The sequence below is a fragment of the Bos indicus x Bos taurus genome, chromosome 7 (assembly GCF_003369695.1).
Source record: "Bos indicus x Bos taurus breed Angus x Brahman F1 hybrid chromosome 7, Bos_hybrid_MaternalHap_v2.0, whole genome shotgun sequence".
NCBI lineage: Eukaryota > Metazoa > Chordata > Mammalia > Artiodactyla > Bovidae > Bos > Bos indicus x Bos taurus.
Window position 1 is genome coordinate 97,961,775 of NC_040082.1, and position 18,615 is coordinate 97,980,389.

Genomic DNA, 18,615 nt, shown 5'->3' on the forward strand with positions numbered 1-18,615 from the left:
AGTGTGTGTGTGTGAGTGTGTGTGGTGGGTGTCTGTGGGTTGGATGTGAATGTGTGCTTGTGAATTCATGTGACAGTGTGTGTCCATGTCTGTATGCCTGGTGTGTGTGTGTGTGGTGCAAGTGTCTGGTGTGGGCGTGATTATGTGTTTGTGCATTCATGTGATAGTCTGTGTGCCTGTGTTTGCATGCCGAGTGTGTGTGTGTGTGTGTGTGCGTGCATGCGTGCACATGTGTGTGTGATGGCGGATGACCCTGTTGTGGGGTGTAGTTGTGAGTTTGTGTGATGCTTGTTTGTGTGTCTAGGGGTCCAGCTTCACAAACATATGTGCTCACGTGTGTAACTGGGTGTGGGTTCCAAGAACCGCTGGGGCTCGACTGAGCCCCCCTCACCTAAGAGCCTCCTGGCATGGAAGGGGGTGCCCAGCTGCCTGGGACCTCCCACTCCTCACAGGTTTCAGGAGAGCCCCAGCTGATGAATATTCATAAGGTGGGGGGCTGGCACCCACCGCCTACAGCTGCGTGTCCATTAGACCCCCTGCTCTCCAGGCTCCAACTGCAATGGGTAGAGGAGAGTAGCTGTAAGAATACCTGTAAGCAATTCCAGAGTGGCCTGTACCTTCTGGTGACCTGCTCTGTGACAATCAGGGTGTGCTGTGGAGTTATTGGAGTAACTGGTTGAGTTCAAACATTGCTCCAGGGGCAGCTGCATGCCACACCCTGGGGCTGAAGTGATCAGATTGGCTTCCCCTTCTTGTGACTGTGTGGCCACGTGGCTAGCACAGCTGCAGGGGCACCGGGACCGAGTATGCAAGTGCGCCCCTGCTGGTCAATGTGATGCTGACACAGGGTGGGGGTCAATGTGTCAGGGTCAGTGTGAGGAGGTGTGAGACGGTGTGGTTGAAGGCATGTGTGACCAGCATCATTGAGGCTGTGACGGTATTTCTGTGGGTGACAGCGTGGGCTGAGGGTGTGACAGGCAGTGTTGCTGGCTGAAGGTGTGACAGTGCAGTGCTGTGTGTGGTTGAAGGTGTGACAGTGTGGTTGTGTGTGCCAGCATGTGCGACGGTGTGGTTGTGTGTGACAGTGTGGCTGACGATGAGACAGTGGCGGCTGTGTGTGGCTGGGTGATAGAAGGTGTGACGGTGACACTCTGTGTGTGATGACATGAGACAAGGGCCTATGATGGCCCCACCCCCACCCCTAGGCAGCACAGGGAGCCCAGTTGCAGTGTCACACACAGAGAGATACGGTCACATCCTGTGGCATCTCACCTTGGTGCCTCAGTGAGTGGCCCTGTGGCATGGGACTGGCAGCTGCCTGGCTTGGGGACATATGTGGACCTGAGGCAGGGGACACTTGGAGATCCAGGGCCAGCTGGGGCCCTGCCTGGTTCCTCTGACTTCCCTCTGCAGGCTGGCTTTGGGAAATGGCCTCTAAATGTGGAGGGGATGAGGGTGAAGAGGGCTCCTCCAGTCTGAAGGACTCCAGCCTGGGCCCTGGCATGGCCCAGGGACTGGGTGGCTGAGTGGCCCCTGACGCTTGGCCAGGGACATGGTGTGGCTGGCCTCACCACCCCCCCGTCCCGGTACCCACACCCTGGTCGGCTGGGCGGTGGCGGCATACAGAGGCCCCATTCAGGAGCCAGGGCCAGGTTTCCAGGACGGGTGGGGTGGGTCTCCAGCCGGCTGCAAATGAAATGTTTCCCCAGCTCTTTCCTTGCCTCCAGATGAGCGCTTGCCACCGGAAGCCCTGCCGCCTGCTTGTCCTCGGCCTGGTAGGGGCTGCACTGCTGGGGCACGTGTGAGTGTGTGTCTACGGGACCTTGTATGCAGCTGAGGGCCAGCCTGAGTGTCCCCATGTGTGATCTGGGGGTGCCTATGTATGTCTCTGGGTGTCAGTGTGTGATCTAACTGTGTGTGACCAGGGCTGCTCTTGTGTATGTGTGTCCCTGTGTATGCCATCTGTATGTCTCTGTGTGACTTTGTGTGTGCCACATCTATGGATGATTTTGAGAGCATCAGTGTATGCTCAAAAGGTCTGTAAGACTGTGTGTCATTGTGTGACTTTGTGTGGCCTTGTGTATGCATAACCAGGCTCAGCAGGTGATGCTGGGAGTTTGTATAACCCTGTCTGATTGTGTCTCTGTGGGTCAGTGTATGTCTGCATCTCTAGGGAGGGTGTCGATGTGAGGGTGAGGGTCTTTGTGTGTGACTGGAGTGTTACTGGTGTCACTCTGTGGGATGGCTCTGGGGAGGTCTGTGTGGGGTTCTCTCTGGGGCTGTGTGTGTGCTTGTGTGTCTGTGGACTAAGGGTGTGCGCCAGCATCTCTGGTGTGATCCTGTGTCTGTGTGATTATAGCATTTATATGACCCCTTCAGAAGAGGAGGAGGGTTGGTATCTTAGTGTGTCTGGGTATGCCTGTATATGTCTTTGTGATTTTGTGCCTGTGGACTGTAGGAATCTGGTGTGTGTGTGTGTGTGTGTGTGTGTGTGTGTGTGTGTGTGTGACATGGATGCAGGTGCCTGGCCAGGGGCACCTTGGCAGCAGGACCTGTGATTCTGCAGTCCCCAACAGGGGTTCCCAGCCCACAGAGGGGGCAGCGAGCACAAGGCTGGGACCCCAGGCCTGGGCACAGACCATGCCCTCCAGGCTGGGCAAGGAAGACATAAAGCCCTCTTAAAGAGTGGGGATCCCCAGTCCTGACGGGAGGGCCTAGAGCACCACCCCCGCCCCCCGACCCTAGCAGCATCTGCAGCCTGGCTCTTTACTGATCCTATTGCCAGATGTTCGTCGTCCTCTCTGGAGGGCCTGCCCACCTGCCCACCGAGCCCAGCCACGCCTAAGCCCACCTTTGGTGGCCCAGGACCTGGCTGCTGGAGGCTAGATGTTTCAGCCCCCAGCATCCTGGCCAGGGAGTGCCATAGGCCTAGCGCCTGCTCCTCCCCCCTCCTCCTCTCCCCACACACCTGCATTTCAAGAACACACCTGCTGCCAGCTGCAGCCAGGTGGGCAGCCCCGGCAGGGAGGAATGTGGGGGATTCCAGCTGTGGCATTCCAGCTGTGCCCAGCCCCCTGGCAGCACCCTCCTCCCCTGCGAGTTCTTGAAAGCCAGGTGTGGTCCTAAGACCTGGGCTCTGCAGGGGAGAGGGGTAGGGGGAAGGGAGGCTCCCCCACCACTGTGTCCTTCAGCCTCTCTGCAAAAATCCTCCCAGCTGACAGCTGTGGAGGGGGGAGCAGAGTGGATGTGTGTGTGCACAGAGGGGGGGCGTGTTGTGTGTATGGGAGTAAATGTGTGGAGAGAATTCTGAGCGTGGATCTGTGCATGAATATGGGGACGAATGTTCTGTTTGTGTGAACATGTGTGAGTGTGAAAGGAAGAGTGTGTATGTGTGCTCATGGGAAAGGTGTTGTGCTGTGAGGGGGTGTGTGAATAGAAGAATGGCTGTTGTGTGTGTGTATGGACGTTGTGTGTGTGTACACATGGCATACATGTATGAAGTGGGTATGAGATGCTGGTTGCAGCAGAGCCCAGATGTAGGACCAGGAGGGTGAGGAGGGAGTGGGCACAGCTTTTAGAACAGGGCTGGGAGGATGGGCCGCCAGGTAGGGAGAGGCCTGAGCCAAAGGTGCCTGAACTTCTGAGGGGTTACCGTTTCACGGCTATTTGCAGAGGAGCAAGGAGGGTCCCTGGTGGCTCAGACGGTAAAGAATCTGCTTGCAATATGGGAGACCTGGGTTCCATACCTGGGTAGGGAAGATCCCCTGGAGGAGGGAAAGGCTATACACTCCAGTATCCTTGCCTGGAGAATCCCGTGGACAGAGGAACCTGGCAGGCTACAGCCCATGGGGTGGCAAAGAGTCAGACATGACTGAGTGACTAACACTTTTGCACTACAAGGAGGCCCCCCTAGCTGTGTGTGGGGGGTCTCCCCAAGCTTCGAGTTATATTAAATATCCCAGACACTCCCAAACCCTTCAACCATTTCTCCCCCCCTCCCCAAAACCTTCCCGCCCCCTCCACCAGCCCAGAGGCCCACACTGCTCTGGTGTCCCCTTCACTCAGGCCCTGTTATCCCCAAAATCTATTCTCTGCTCCTCCCCTAAGTCATCTAAGTCCCACCTTGGTCCCCCCAAACCCCTCCTGGACCTACAGATCCCTAGCTCCTTCTCCTAGCCAGTCCCAGCCTCTCTTGGGCCTCCTCAAAGGCCCCCAGACCCGTCCCGCCCCCACCATTTCCTGCTCTCCTCCCCTCCCCCTCTCTCCACCCCTTAGCCTATCCCCCACATCCTTTCCTGAGCCATCCAGGCCCCCGGCCTCCAGGATCCCCAAATCCCCTTTCTGCCCCTCCCCTCAGCCTCGCAGAGCCCCCAGGCCCTCCCGCAACTTCTCTTCCATCCCCCATGTGGCCCCGCCCCTTCTCCTTGGCTCCCGACCCCGCCTCCGGTGCCTCCTCCCCCACGCCCTCCTGCTGCAGCGGTGGCGGCGGCGGCGAGGCAGCAGCGGCAGCCCTGAAACTTTAAACGGTGTTAAAAGTTTCTGTTTACGAGAAGCCCTTGAATTTTTAAGGACGTATCGATTCCCTTTGCCGCGGCCTTGCATCGGCTGCGGCTGCGATGCTGAGCGGGAAGGCCGGGTCAGATGGGTGGGACCCTGGGATATAGCCCCCCCAAGAACGGCAGTGACAGACACACGTAACCAGGCACATCCTCAGGCACACAGAGACCTCCCCCGCCCCACGCGTCGCGCGCACACACACCTAGTCATACTCACCAACACAGCCTGATACACACAGCCCCACTCTCTGAAAAGACCCAGAGCCCTGGCTGTGTGACACACACAGGCACCTGTGTACACACACCGGTACACACAGATCTTCATCACGGCCCCAGATCCACAGGGACCCCGCAGAGAGAAACACATTTCTAGGGACACCCATTTATTCTTTCTGCCACACAGCTCCTTATACAGACAGACTAACTGGGTACACAAGCTCTGGGACACACAGAGAGACCCATGTCCATACCACACAGACACAAGCTTGTTACGTTCACTGACACTTTCTGATAGAGGCTCAGAGTTGGTGCACATACTGGGGTCAGCTCAAAACACACACACGGTGGCACCCTCACCACCAGCATTTCCCGTCAAAGAGCAGACCCTCCATATACCTGACTCCAACTAGACTGTCAGCGCACCCAAGGCAGGATCTTTTGTCTTGCTCCTTACTATGTCCCCAGCGCTAGGCACAGAGCCTGGCAGACACTCGCCTCTGACTCATAGACACCCCCAGGACACAGCCAGACCTGCATTGCTACTTCACCACACTGGTCCATTCAGAGACTCCTGGATAGACATACGCTGACCTGCCATCTCCTTTTCCCCCAGAGGACAACCAGACCCACCCAGACTCCTGAGAGGCAACGCTGGCCACCTTGCCTCAATGATGCAATGTGACCGGAAACATATGCCCTCAGGTATATGTTCACCCCACACGGACACACACACACACACACACACACACACACACACCTGGGCATCGACATGCTTCCAGCAGACAATGCATAGCTGAGAATTGCCACAGCTTCTTGGCCCAGGAGGGTGAGAAGGTGCTGGCAGCAGGAGGGAGCTTTGTTTGGGCAGGAGCTGCCTGGGGGCTGCAGGCACTGCCTTCCCACCCACCCTGGGGGTCATTCAAGGGCTCCCCCTGCCCCCATGCCAGGATCCCCAGCACCAACCTTCCCCCCATTCCTTTCTGATCCGGATATGGGGGATCACGGGCCTGCACGAGGGGATGGAGCCTCACTAGGGAGTGTGAGTACTGTACCTGAGGCCTCCATGTCCATTTCTGTCCCTGATGGTTGGGACATGTGACCCTTGGAAGATTTGTGTATGTACATGAGCAGGTTCAAGGACAAGTGTGTGTGTGTGAGGGGAGGGGTCTGGGTGTTTGTGTGTGATACTTGTGTGCATCTGGGCATCAGGGGTGTGGTGTGTGTGCCTGTGTGTCGCTGTGACTGCCGCTGTCACTTTGTAGCAGTGCTTTCCCTGTGTTTGGCATGTATGTCCTGGTGTCTGATGGTGTGTCTTTGTGTGACAATGTGTTAGAATATCTTCATAACTGCCAAGATGGTTTTCTCGTGCAACTTTGTGTGTGTGTGTTGCAGGTGCATTCTGGGTGTCTGTGTATAGCAGTTGTGTGTCTGGAGTGTGTGAAGATGTGGTTGTATGATCATGCCAGTGTCAGTGTACCAGGATGAACCTATATGCATCAACCTGCACTGATGTGTGTCTTGGTGGTATCAGTGTGTGTCCATTGAGGTCGTATTGGAGTGTGTCCACCTGTACTGGGGAGTCTAAACATGATTTGTTGTTGAAATGCATGTGTGTGGGCATCATCGTGTGATGGTGGGCCCGGTGTGCATGTCAGTGCGTGCATCGTAGGTTGCTTTCCTAGTCTTGTGTATGTGTGTGCCTGTGTGTCAGTGCATGTGTGTGGATTGTGTGTCCATGCTGCGTGTGTAGGTGTCTGCGTGTGCTTTGTCGGAATGTGGAACGTGTGGCAATGAGTTCTGTACGTGACATGTATGGAGAGGTCCGAGCCTCACTGCGTGTCAGCGTGTGTCTGCTTTGGAACGCCGGCCAGCACGTGTCGGGGTGGCCGCGTCGGTGTGCGCCCCCGCGCGCGCGTGTCTGCGTGTGTGTGTGTGCATGTGTGCGTGCATGTGTGTGTGTATGTGTGTGCGCGCCGGCCGTCGCTCCCCCGCCCTGCCCGCCCCTCCCCGCGCCCCTCCTCCCGCCCGCGCCGCCCGCCCGCTCCCTCTCCCCGGAGTGCGCCGCTTCCAAACTTTGTCTAAACTTTCACTTTCACAGCGCGGCGGCGGCGGCGGCGGCGGCGGCGGCGGCGGGCGAGGGTGACCGGCCGAGCGGCGGCGGCATGGAGTAGACGCGCGGCGGCGGCGGCGGCGGCGGACGCGAGAGGCAGCGGCGAGCGCGGCGGCGGCGGCGGCCCCGGAGCCGGCGGGGCCGAGCCTGCGAGCGGCGAGCGCGGAGCGGCGCCGGGCCGAGCGCGGGGCCGCGGGCCGGGCGGGCGCAGCGCGGCGGAGGCCGGAGGAGCCGAGCCGGAGCCGGAGCCCGAGCGCGGCCGCCGCCTGCCGGGCCTCCCCTCGCCGCGGCCGGCCGCCGCGCTCCCGCCCGGGCGTCCAGCTATGTACTCCCCGTACTGCCTCACCCAGGTACCGGCCGCCGCCCCCGCGCGACCCGGGAGGGGAGCGGGCGCAGGAGGCCGGCCGGCGGCGCGGGCGGGAGGGCGGAGGGGGAGCTCGGCGGCTGGGGGGAGTGAGCCCGCGGGTGGCCGAGGGGTGCAAGCCGGGCGATGGGGAGTCCGGGCACGCGTCTGGACGCCCCGGTGCGCGTGCGACCCTGGCCCAGGGGCAGACTCCTATTGGGGTTCCGGGGGTGGCTGGCTGCGTGCGTGGCGCTGCCCCTGGAGCGCGGAGCCGGAGTGCGTGTGTGTGAGTGTGTGTGTGTATGTGTGTGTGCGCGCGCGCGCGCTCGACTGGGGTGCAGTGGGCAGCGGGACTCCCGCCGACCTGTGGGCGACTGTGGCGTGCACCCGGACAGCGTGGCCGCTGGCAGTGTTTGCGGGGTGACAGAGTAGCAGGGGGTGGTCCGCAGGGCGCCTTGCGGGGACTGGGGCTGGCGGCGTTCCCTAGGGCGGGCGCAGCGGTTCCGGAGGGTGGCAGCGGCCGGCGTGCGTGGCGATGGCCCCTGCATGCTGCCGGGGTGCCCGGGGCGGGCCAAGCGGCCCGGGCGTCTCCCCAAAGTCTTTGTTCAGGCCTCACATGGGAGCGGGGCTAAGAAAATGGCGGGGCTCCCAAATTTCTGTGGGGCAGGGGAGGGGAGGGAGGGACGGGCCGGCTGCCAGCCCAGGCCGCGCCTCTTCGCCGACCCTGGACGCCGCAGTCGCGCCCCCCCACCCCGAAAAAAAAAAAAAAACTTTCCTTAGCGCAAACTTTCCGGCCCCGGCGACCCCGGCTGGCTGCCGCGCCGCGGACCAGGCGGGTCTGGGGAATCCCGTCCCGCTGCCTGGAGGCGGGAGGGGCGGGAAGGAGTCGCGGACAACTGCCGATCGTGCTGCGGCCACGCCGTCGAGTCAGCCGCCGGCGCTGTGCCGACCTTGGCGCGCTGCGAGAGCGCGTCCCGCCTCCAGCGAAGTTCCCAGCACCGTGCTCGGTGCAGGGCGAAGGAGGCCGGGGGGGATGTCTGCCCTGCCAGCCCACCTTCCCTGGAGGTGGCTTCAGGCTGTGAGAGGGCACAGAAGATACCCAGAGCCCCACAGAGGCCCTGGTAGCACTGTCTCCTGGGCCATGCTAAGGCTGGCAACCCAGACTCCGCAGAGGGACACCTCGGGGCCGCCTAGCTCTGCCTACCAGCAGAGCCTACGTTTGTGGGGAGGGGGCATCTCTAGGCCAAGTCTGGGGTACTAATTGTCCCCTCTGCCGATCTGAACCTTGCCAGCTGTGTGCCAAGTGTGCCCACGCTGGGGAATGGGAGTCCACGTGAATATGGCTGCAATGCGGGTGTGGTTTGTGGCAAGGGGCTAGAGGGTATGTCAGGGGTTTGTGCCGGCCCCCCTCCCAACAAACAGACTGCTTGTATCCACAGATGTGTGTGTGTGTGTGTGTGTGTGTGGTATGTAAGTGTCAGTCTCAGGGTCTGCATGTGGCCTTGTGGGTCAGGCATGGGCAGCCCTGCGTGGTATGGACATGTGTGTGGCCAGGAGCGAGGGTTTTCCTGTACAGAAGCAGGTGTGAGTACATGTTAGTGAGGTGCATATGCACACATGTGTGTCATAGTATGTATGCAGGTGTGAGCAAGCACTCTGGCCTTGATGACACTGTGGGGGGCCCCCACACCCACCATCAGTCAGGGTGGCCTCTCTGACTGGCCGGCCACCCCATCTTAGGCCCCCCACACAACGACCCCTATACACCTAGCTGGGTGTGAGCTATGGCTGGCCAGTGTGGCTGGTATTTGGGGCCTAGTGGAATCAAGACCTCATGCTTGAGCGGCCCTTGGCCCACCAGCCCCCTGCTTAGCTCCCAGGCCTGCCCTCCTCCTTGGCCTGGGTGAGAAATTGGCTCCTCAGACATCACAGCACCCTGAGAAAGAAAACACCAGCTGGTCCACTGGTGAAAAGATGAGGGAGGGCTGGGGTAGCCCCCAGACTCAGGGCGATGGCCAGGCCTTGGCTCTCTGACACCCCAGAAAGGAGCAAGGGGTCAGCTCTGTGTGGCAGGCCTGAGTGTGGCAGGGCATCTGGGGAGAGAAAGGGGCATGGGCTTGCTGGATTGCGCTCCTCAGCTCTGGGCAGGCAGCTGCTGTTGACTGGTCAGCGGAGTCCAGCCTGCCCCTCCTGCCAGTCACATTTCTGGGAGCTAGTCTCTGTTTTTATAAATTGTTCTGCTTCCCTAGTTTGCTCTGCCAGTCTCGTCTTTCCCTGTATCTCTGTCTTTCTCTGCCCCTTTTCCGTCTGTCTCGCTGTCCTATATCTGTGACTGTTCCTGTCTTTCCCTGTCCCTCTCTGACTGGCCCCATCTCTGCTCTATCCTCCCCTCGAGTCTCAGACTCTGTCTCTCCCTGGCCTCGTTGTGTGTGTGTGTGTCTTTTTTTTTTTTTTTCAAACTAGAATTGGCTTCGATTTTAAAGTCAATAAATGATTGAGCAGGAACGAGCTTGGAGCAGCGGGGCCCTGGCGGGGAAAGGCACTGTGGGCGAGGGGGAAGGGCGGGTGTGATGGTGCGGGGGGGAAAAATCTCCTGGTGGAAAAAGCGTCGAAATCCAGGGTGGCTGGGTGGGGTGCTTGCTGGGGCTGTTTGAGCCCACTGCAGCCATGGGCCTGAGTCCTTTGCTGAGGGGAATGGGGTAGATGGTAGGCCCCTCCACTCCTAACAAACAGAGCTGCACACCGGATGTGCACACACAGATACACCGCTGCTGCCGCCAAGATGAGGACACGAACGACGCATTTGTGCTGACGTCCAGACACACGGCCATGGACGGACGAACTTATGGACACAGAAAAAGGTGGACCTGTGTTCTCTCCCCACCAGCACACACACACACATATCAACACACACAGACCCGTTGATATAGGACATGTGTCTCTACATAAACTCACGGAGACACAGCGATACTGGCCAGACACCTTCGGATACAGGCTGACTCAAGTGTGTGTTCACCCCCACACTTGCTTACACAGACCTGATACAAGACACACACCTTGACACAGACATGAGGCTGTTGGCTTACCCGGGTGGGTACACAGACACGCATGTTCACCAATATTGTGTGCCACGCAGCCACAGGAGCAGTGAAATGTTCACATACCCTTATTTCCACACAACCACATACATACTCCCTCAAGAGAGGGTGATGGGCTGGGGCCCTCCTGATGTCCCCCTGCTCTCTCCCTGGGTCTCTGTGGCTACCTCTCTGTCCCTGTGAAGCTTCTCCTCCCCATCCTGATGCCAAAACGAGACCCCCTTGTTATGGCAAATTTTCTCCCTGGCTCTGGCCCTGCCTGCTCAGCGCCCATTGCTGGGGTCGGGGGTGGGGGCGGGAGGCAAGTGTGGCGACTAGCTGGGACAGAGTATACCATGCTTGGGGCTAGGTTGAACTCAGATAGACAGAGTTCAGAGCTGAGGGCTCTGCTGGGTTAACACAGGGGGGACTGGAGCCAGGGGTCCCTGGCCCAGTCCAGAAGGTCTTATGTGAACTCAAGGGCTCCCAGGTGGAGCTGTAGGCGCAGAGGTTGAGTGTGAGACTTCGCCAGAGATAGCTCAGGGTTTGAGCTCAGGCTCTGCATCTTGTAATTCCACGACTGGAAGCACAGGATTTTCTTGGTCTGTGAAATGGGCAGTAAAAAAATAATTAAAAATATTTCAATGGGCAATGATGATATTGACTTCTCATGCTGAGATTAGGCTCAGGGCTGTGTCTGGCATGTACCGTGTGCTCAAGGAAAGGAATGATGGTCGTTTTGGTTATCACTGTTAGGCCAGCTGCAGGCCCTCCTAGCTGAGGGCAGGCCACTCCAGAGTGATGGAGGGCAGGGTCAAGCACCTCCCAATCATAGAAATCCAAGTGGACTGCCTGGAGGAAGGAGGAAGCAAGAGAAGAGCTGGGAAGGAAAGAGGCCAGCTCATGGCCCAGCTGTTTTTCCTCAGATGGGCTACTGGAGGCCAAGTAGGCGGCAGGGGGTGGGAGGTGAGTGGGCAGGGCAGTGGGGGCGCGGGAGGGATGGATGGCAGGAGTTCAAGACAGGGAGAGGTGATAGTGGGGGTGAGGGAGGGGACAGAGAGAGAGCCAAGACCTGGGCTGCCCTGTGGGAACCAGATGGCATTCGTGGGGGGCTTCAGTTGCCCCTGGTCCTTTCCCTGACTTCGACCAAGCTGGCTTTGAGGCCAGGCTCTGAGGCCTTGGGCCAGAGTGTGCAAGGGTGTATACACGTGAGTCTTCAGATGTGAGTGGGTCAAAAAAACCTAGGAATCTGGGTGGGTCCTGGTGTTGACATCCTCGTGGCTCCAGAGTCATTTCTGTGTCTGCATCAGGGCATATCGTCACCTGGGCCCATCGTGGGGATGGGATGCCTGTGCGGGACCCTACGAGGGCACTTGACAGGGTCCAGTGGGCATTGTGGGGATGGGCAGGGGGCGGGCGTGCAGCTGTGGCTGGCAGCAAAGGCTCCCTGGTGGTCAGTGTCGGACCACTGGCTTCCATTTCCAGCCCCCTGGGAGCCTGGCCTTTCTGGTCCCCTTGATTCCTGTCCTCTGCTCTTGAAGTGCAGGCACAGGGGGCGGGGGGGGGGGTGTCTCACAATTTCCTCCAGCTGGACTGAGAGGCTGAGGAGGCCTGGACTCCCGTGCTTCCCTCCAGCACAGCGCTGAGGAGGGGGGGTCCTGTCCCTCCTAGTGGCGGGGGGAGGGGAGAGAATGTAGTCTGTGCTTTCCTACCCCCAAACCCCTGGATGTAGAGGTGAAGGGACCAGGTAGGGGGACACCCCTGAGCAGCTCCCCAGAGTCTTCCGGATTCGCGTGTGTGTTCATCGGCATGGCGAGCCGCGGAGGACCGTTTCCCAGAAGGTGGCTGTGCGTGTCTGTGTGGCTCCCTTTTCGAGGGTCCCTGTGTCTCCGAGGGTGTGCCAGTGGATGCTGCCTGCTGTCTCTGAGAGTTATCCCCAGCTCCATCTCTGTGTATTGAGGTGACACCGAGGTAGGGGTGTCACCATGGGTGTCAGGATGCCGGATGTGGTCTTTGTGTCATAGTGCCACTACGGTACGTCACTAAACAAATCATCGATCGAAGCCTCCCGTGTCTGGCCATCACAACAAGTGTGTATCAGTGTGTCTTACTGTGTGGGGCGGCCTGTCTGTGTCCACCTGTGTGGGCGTACCCGTTTCCCTGTGTGAGCCGACAGGTATCACCCCCATGGCACTGTGTGTCCTGGGCTTGTCCCGGTGACAATCGATTGGTGTTTCTCCACTGGGACCCTTCTCCGTGGCCTCCCCTGGCCTCTCGGCACCTTGCGAAGGGCCCACTATGGCGACCAAACTAGCGGCTGGGAGTGGGCCGGCCTCTCCAAGGCTTCCCCTGAGGTCTGGCGGCCGTGGTGGCCCTGCTGTGGGCCCCACCCTTGCCCCTGGCCCAGCATGGACAGAAGCCCGTTGTGTGGTGAGGTGCGGGTGTATGTTTGGGCCGCCCACAGGCCTCGCTCTGTCTGCCCGGCGCACATTGATCTTGGCTTCTGCCTGTGTCCGTCTTGGCCTGGCCAGCTGGGGTGTCCGGCTGTCTCCATGGGCCTGAGCCCACTGCCCCCAGGGCCAAGTCGGCCCCGGGTCCCCCGCCCCTGCACCGCCCTGCTGACCCTCGGAGGCTCTGAGAGCATGGTTTGGAAACTGAAGCCCCCTCCCTGATTTCCCCTGCCCCCTCTCTTTCCTCCCTCTCTCGTCCCCTCCTCCCGCTCCCTCTCTCCCTCTCTCTCCTCCTGCCAAACGCATCTTGGCTCTGTCTGAATATCTCTCCTCCTCGATTTTTGGCTCCAGCTCTGGGCGCGTTCACTAAAAGAAGGGCTAGCTCCCCCCTTCCCCGCCCCCCTTCCTTGCCGCCTCCCCCCCACTCCGGAGGAGCCCCTCTGAGGGCGGGAGTGGCCTCGTGCAGGGGTCTGGGCCCCCAAGCGGGCTGGGCCAAAGGGAGCACAGGCCCGGTGGGCGAGGGGGCTGGGTGGACTGGGCCTGGCAGCCTGAGCGAGCAGTGGCTGGGGTGACTTTGCTGCCGGGTTGGGTGGGCGGGCGGGTGGGGAGGGGTCGGGGGCACGGAGCTGGGGTGTCTGGCTTCTGGTGGGGCTGGCAGGCCTCTGCGAGGCGCAGCTGTGCCCAGAACTCCGAGCTGCGTTTGCCATCACTACCGATGTGGCTGCGCCAGCCGGGGAGGGGGAGGCGGGTGGCGGGCACTGCGGCGCTCCATAGCCAATCGGAAGCCGGGGTTGCACTGGGGAGCTCTCCCCCCACTGGGCCCCACCCTGAGCAGAGACTGGGGGTGGTGGCCAGCAGCAGGCAGGGGGCAGTGCCACCACCATTGCCCAGAACCCTGCCCCCTCGGTTGGAAGCTCCGTGCCAGCCTTCCTGGCACATATCAGGCAAAGGCGGGGGTCTGTCCCCACCTGAATCTGCAGGAGCAGAGCTGGAGGAAGGGGCAACTTGGAGGAGCACCCCACCCTTTTGGCCCCAGGAAGCAGCTTTCTGTCCGGGGCAGCCAGGAGCTGGGGGGGTGGGGTGAGGGCCTAATCATCCGAGATGATCCATCCAAATATCGGCTTCAGTTGAATCATCTTGGGGGTTTATTCTGGGTCCGTCTCCCACAAAGTTGCACATGGTCACTGGCATACACAGGCACAAAGAATCACGTCGTCACACAGGCATGGCACACAGGAGCACACACACACTGGGGTTCCCACACAGAGGGGCTCTCTTCACACACAGACACTTAGAGATGCCCCCACCACACCAAACACAGCAACTCGGGCTCCATGCACGGGGTCACGCGCATGGGTGCCGACTCTGGGGCACGCACGGTCACACAATGAGACACCATGAGACACAGGCACCGCCACCACCCAACAGCACACAGCCCCGCAGACGTGGCGAAAAGTGCACGGCACACGCACGCAGTGACACTCTCAGACACACGGTGATACACACACACCTTGCGATGCTTGAAAACATCTGGTCATCACACTTGGAGGAGAGTTTGCCGCTGGCATCTAGTGGGTAGGAGCCAGGGAGGCGCCCAGCACCCGCAGTACACAGAAGTGACCCCAACCGCAAACAATGATCCAGCCCTCATGTCAACCGTTGGGCTGAAGTGGAAAAACTCGGCTCTAGTATATTGTTAGATACACACAGTCACACACACCTGAGCCCGGGTAGCCCCTGACACCCACAGAGCGCGTGCGTGCACACACACAAATACACCCGGACAAGTCTGGCTAGCACAGTGTCTCACACTCTCGCTCACCAGGACCCAGGTGTTGTCAACAAATGCACGCCTCCCCCCACCTCACAGACACACAAGCCTGGGCACAAATGGTGGGGCACGTACACAATCCCGTGTTGCTCCAGCACACAGAGATGAGGGTCACACCCACATACCCATTCGCACCTGGGCCACTTGGCCCTGCTTGGAAATGGAGCCTCAGAGGTGAGACCTGCCCTCCTTGTACCTTCCCTTCTACCTGCCTGCCCTGCTCCCAGCTGTCTTTAAGCGGCAGATCCAACCACCCCTGCCTCTCCTGATGGAACTGAGAGCTCTGAGTCCCAGTGCTGGTTCGTTGACGCCTGGGGGATACTCCTACGAGGCCACATGCCCACCTCTGCCCACAACACCCCTGCCTCTGGGCCCCCGTTTCACAGTCTTGCTTCTGGCAGCCACTGAGACAGTCCAGGATGGAGGCGAGGCTGACCCCTGAGGCTCTGGTTCTCCGTGCGGCTGTCTCATTAATCCTCTGGCCGTTGACTCCTCATTTCTGACTCTGGAGAAAGAGTAGAAGAAAGGTGGCTGATGGAGTCCTACAGGAAGAAAACCTTTCAGAAGATAATAAGTGCATGAGTGTTGGTCCTCAGAATCGCAGCAATGGCCAAAGTGTGCTGAATGCGCGCTGTGTCTTGACCTGAGCTATGTGCCTCCCGAGCTTGTCTCCGTGAATCCTTCCACATGAGGTGGATATGGTGAGGGTTAGCTGTGCCCATGTATGTGTCTGACAGTATGTTAGACCAGGTTGCTCCACTTCGGCACTGTTGGCGTTTGGGACATTTGGACATTATTAGGAGAGTGGGACTTCTGAGCCAATTTCCTGGGTGTGAATCCTGGCTTTGTTACTCAGTAGCTGTGTGACCTTGGGCAAGTCGTTCAACTTCTCTGGGCCTCAGTTTCCTCTCCTAGGGTTGTGGAAAGGATCAGAGGAGTTGGTTTATCCCAAGTGCTTTAAACAGTACTTGATGTGAAAGAAGTGCTTGATTCGATAGATGAAAAACAGATTCAGAGAAGACGTGTCCTGTATCAGGGCCAAGGGCTAGAAGGTGGTAGAGTCTTGCTCTCTTCTCTGATCACCACTATCCTAAATCTTACTGATGGGAGAAAAATCTAGCTAATTTTCTGGCCTTTATGAAATTTCAGAGTGGCTCTCTCGGCCCCCATTCAAAGCGTGTCCTAGCTGTTGGCCCTTGAACCCTCGTTACAGCTCTGACCTTCAGCTCTTCTTCTGTCCCAGGGCTCAGAATGAGAGTGGATGGTCATCCCACCCTCTTTGCACACCCACCGGCCAGGCTTGTCCTCACCTTCCTGGCAGGGCCCAACGCCCTCTCCCACACCTTGCCAGGCACCTTGCCGGGCACCTTGCCGGGCACCTCGCCGGAGCCCGCGTACTGGGGGTGCAGCCGGGGGCCTGTGCATTCCTTCCACAAATATTTGCTAAGCACCTCCTGGGTGCCAGCCCTGTTCTAGGCCCTGGGGGCTCGGCAAGGAGCAAAATCAGTGAAGGTGCCAGCCCCGGTGGGAGGGTAGACTGTGAACCCGATAAACAAGGGAGTGTCCAGTATTGAGACTGCGATAGGTGTTATGGGGGAACGAGAACAGGTAGGGCCCTCGGAAGTGCTGGGCAGCCATGGTTTTTAGTGGAGGTGGTCTGGCGGCCTCGTGGCTCAGTGTTGACTTTCAACTTGGTTGTTCTGCCATGGCTCAAGTGCGGCCTACCAGGTCCTCTGCCCTCTCCACGGGGCGGTGCAGAGGTCAGGGGTACGTGACTTAGCCTGGTTGCCTGCACCATCCGCCTGGAACGCACAGCCTCTTGTTGCTGCTGTCTGAGGTCATCCGTTATCCGTACTTGTGGCTGCCGGCCTAAGACCCGGGGACAAGATGGCCGGGGCCTCTTCTCTATAAAAACCGGGACTCGATGGACACTGGGTGCTCTCAACTGGGCTGCTCTGAGCTGGGGGGTGGGGCTGGGGCAGCTGGTGGCCCGGAGTGGCACTTCCACCTGGGCCCCTCGATTTAGCTCCCTCGGGGCGGGTCCAGTTTATTTTTACCCAGCCTGTCTCCCTGGCAGTGCCAGGCTGCGCCATCTTTGTAGGGTCTTGGGGACCTGCCCATGGCTTGAGGGGACCCAGCTTTGTCTGCTGGACCCCCAATTCCCACCGCTGGACCCCCATTTCCCTCCACCCCCAAAGCTCCAGGTGTGAGGGCTCTGGACCAGAGCTGGTGGGGTCGGCACTGCTGGCTGGCAACCCTTGTGCCCAGCCTGGTGGCATTTGGTTTGGCGTCCTGCCTGTCCGCCACCCCCACCCCATGCCCGGGCAGAGCCGAGCGGCTGCTGCTGCCAGTCTCCATTTCGAAGCTTGAGGTGGGGGTGGGGGAACGCTGGGCACCTCCTGGGCCCCCTGCCCACCGCGTGCCACCTGGGGCTTGTCCCCCATGCCCGCTCCGTGGAAGGGCCCAGCCTGCTTTTTCCGCTGCCCCTTTGCATCCCGGAGCTCAGAGAGGATGCCCGCCTGGCTTCCATCTTCCCTGCTTGCTTCCTCCCTCTCTCGCCTGCTTGCCTGTAATGGCTCACCATTTTTGGCATCTCCTTCCCCTCCCCCTCCCATAGGCGCCAACCTCACTTCCAAACCTGCCATTGCTGGCTCTCTGGCCTCTGCTGCCTGGGGCTGGGGACCTTGGAAGAGAGGGTTTGGGGGGCCGAGCATATGGGCTCAAAGGGGGCTTTCTGGGTGCTTGTGTGTGTGCATCTGGAGGAGGAAACATGCTTCAAGCCAGCTCGTGCAACCAGCCTCGAGGTTGGCAGAGCTGGGCTGCAGAAAGTGGGTGACGGAGAAGTGCAGACACTCCCACTTCTGAACTGACCCTAGGGCCTGGTGTCAGCCTCTGGGCCCCAGGGAGACCAGGCGGGCATTTCTCTCCAAGCCCAGGGTCTGGACAGAAATGGGAAAAGCTAGGCTTCATTTGGAGGGTGCTCCCACCCCTGCTCCGACAAGCCTACCCCCTCCCACCCTGGGCTTGAAGATTTCTGTTCCCCTTCACCAGAGATGGGGTTGGGGGAACCAAGCCCCATGCTAGGCACTTGTGCCCACAGAGGGACAAGGGCCTTAGGAGGAACCGGTTTACTGCCCGCCCCCCCCCACCCCAGCCTGGTGCCCGCCTCTCTCGGCACTAAACAAAGTTTGCTAAGTAACTTCAAATGTTATTTGAGGACGGCCTGGCCTCAGCCCAAGGCGGCCCTGTGGAAACTTGTTTTTCGCTGCCGAGGCTGCAAGTATCAAAGACACACTTTCGGGGGGGTGGGGTGGGGGGGTGCTTCGACACTTCTCCCCTCTCTCTGGCAGGGGCTGGTCCTGAACGGACACACAGACACACAGAGGCCTACACTAGCAGAGGGACATACACATCATGCCGTGGCTTGTGACACCAGACACGTGACAGCCGAGGATCATAGCACTCCCCAGAACATACACCCAGCGCACACATAATGACACACCGAGGGGGGCAGGGTGGGGTTTGGAGGGTACTGCCCCCAACCCACAGGCCCTGGGGTTTTTCCAGCTGGTGAGGTTTTTCCACACTGGGGAAGTGCATGACACAAAGCTTGGAGTCCTGATTTCTCAGGTCTCCTGGCCATGAGTGGGTACTCAGATGGGTCCCCTCCCCTTTCTCAGCCTCAGTTTCTCCAAGTGTAGAAGGAGGCGCTTGGCCCCAGGAAGGGGTGTAAGAAGCAGAATCCCACACTGATTAGAAGAGTGACTGGGTTGAAATCAGTGAAGGGAGCAGTGAGTCCCTTAAAAGTGGGGTCTGAGCACAAGGCCTGGGGCACAAGCAATGCTTGTAGGTGTCAGCTGGCATTTCCAAAAACCTGATGGGTGTCCACCCTGACTGGAGGCCCAGACCTCAAGCAACTCTAGGTTCGCCAGTTCCTAGGAAGTCTCTGTTTTTCTCATCTTCTTCCTCCATTTCTCTCTTGGCTTTTCTTGGTCTTTCCCTAAATCCCTCCTTCTCTGGGTCTCCACC

General features: G+C 59.5%; 1 protein-coding gene across 1 annotated transcript in view; it reads left to right on the plus strand.

The window, feature by feature from the left end:
- Positions 1-7,135: 7,135 nt before the first annotated feature.
- The window catches only part of NFIX (nuclear factor I X), a 97,515-nt gene continuing 86,035 nt past the window's right edge, over positions 7,136-18,615 (plus strand). The window contains exon 1 of the mRNA XM_027547921.1: positions 7,136-7,235. Coding sequence (XP_027403722.1) covers positions 7,209-7,235 — 27 coding nt within the window. The 5' untranslated portion in view covers positions 7,136-7,208. The remainder of the gene's footprint in view (positions 7,236-18,615) is intronic.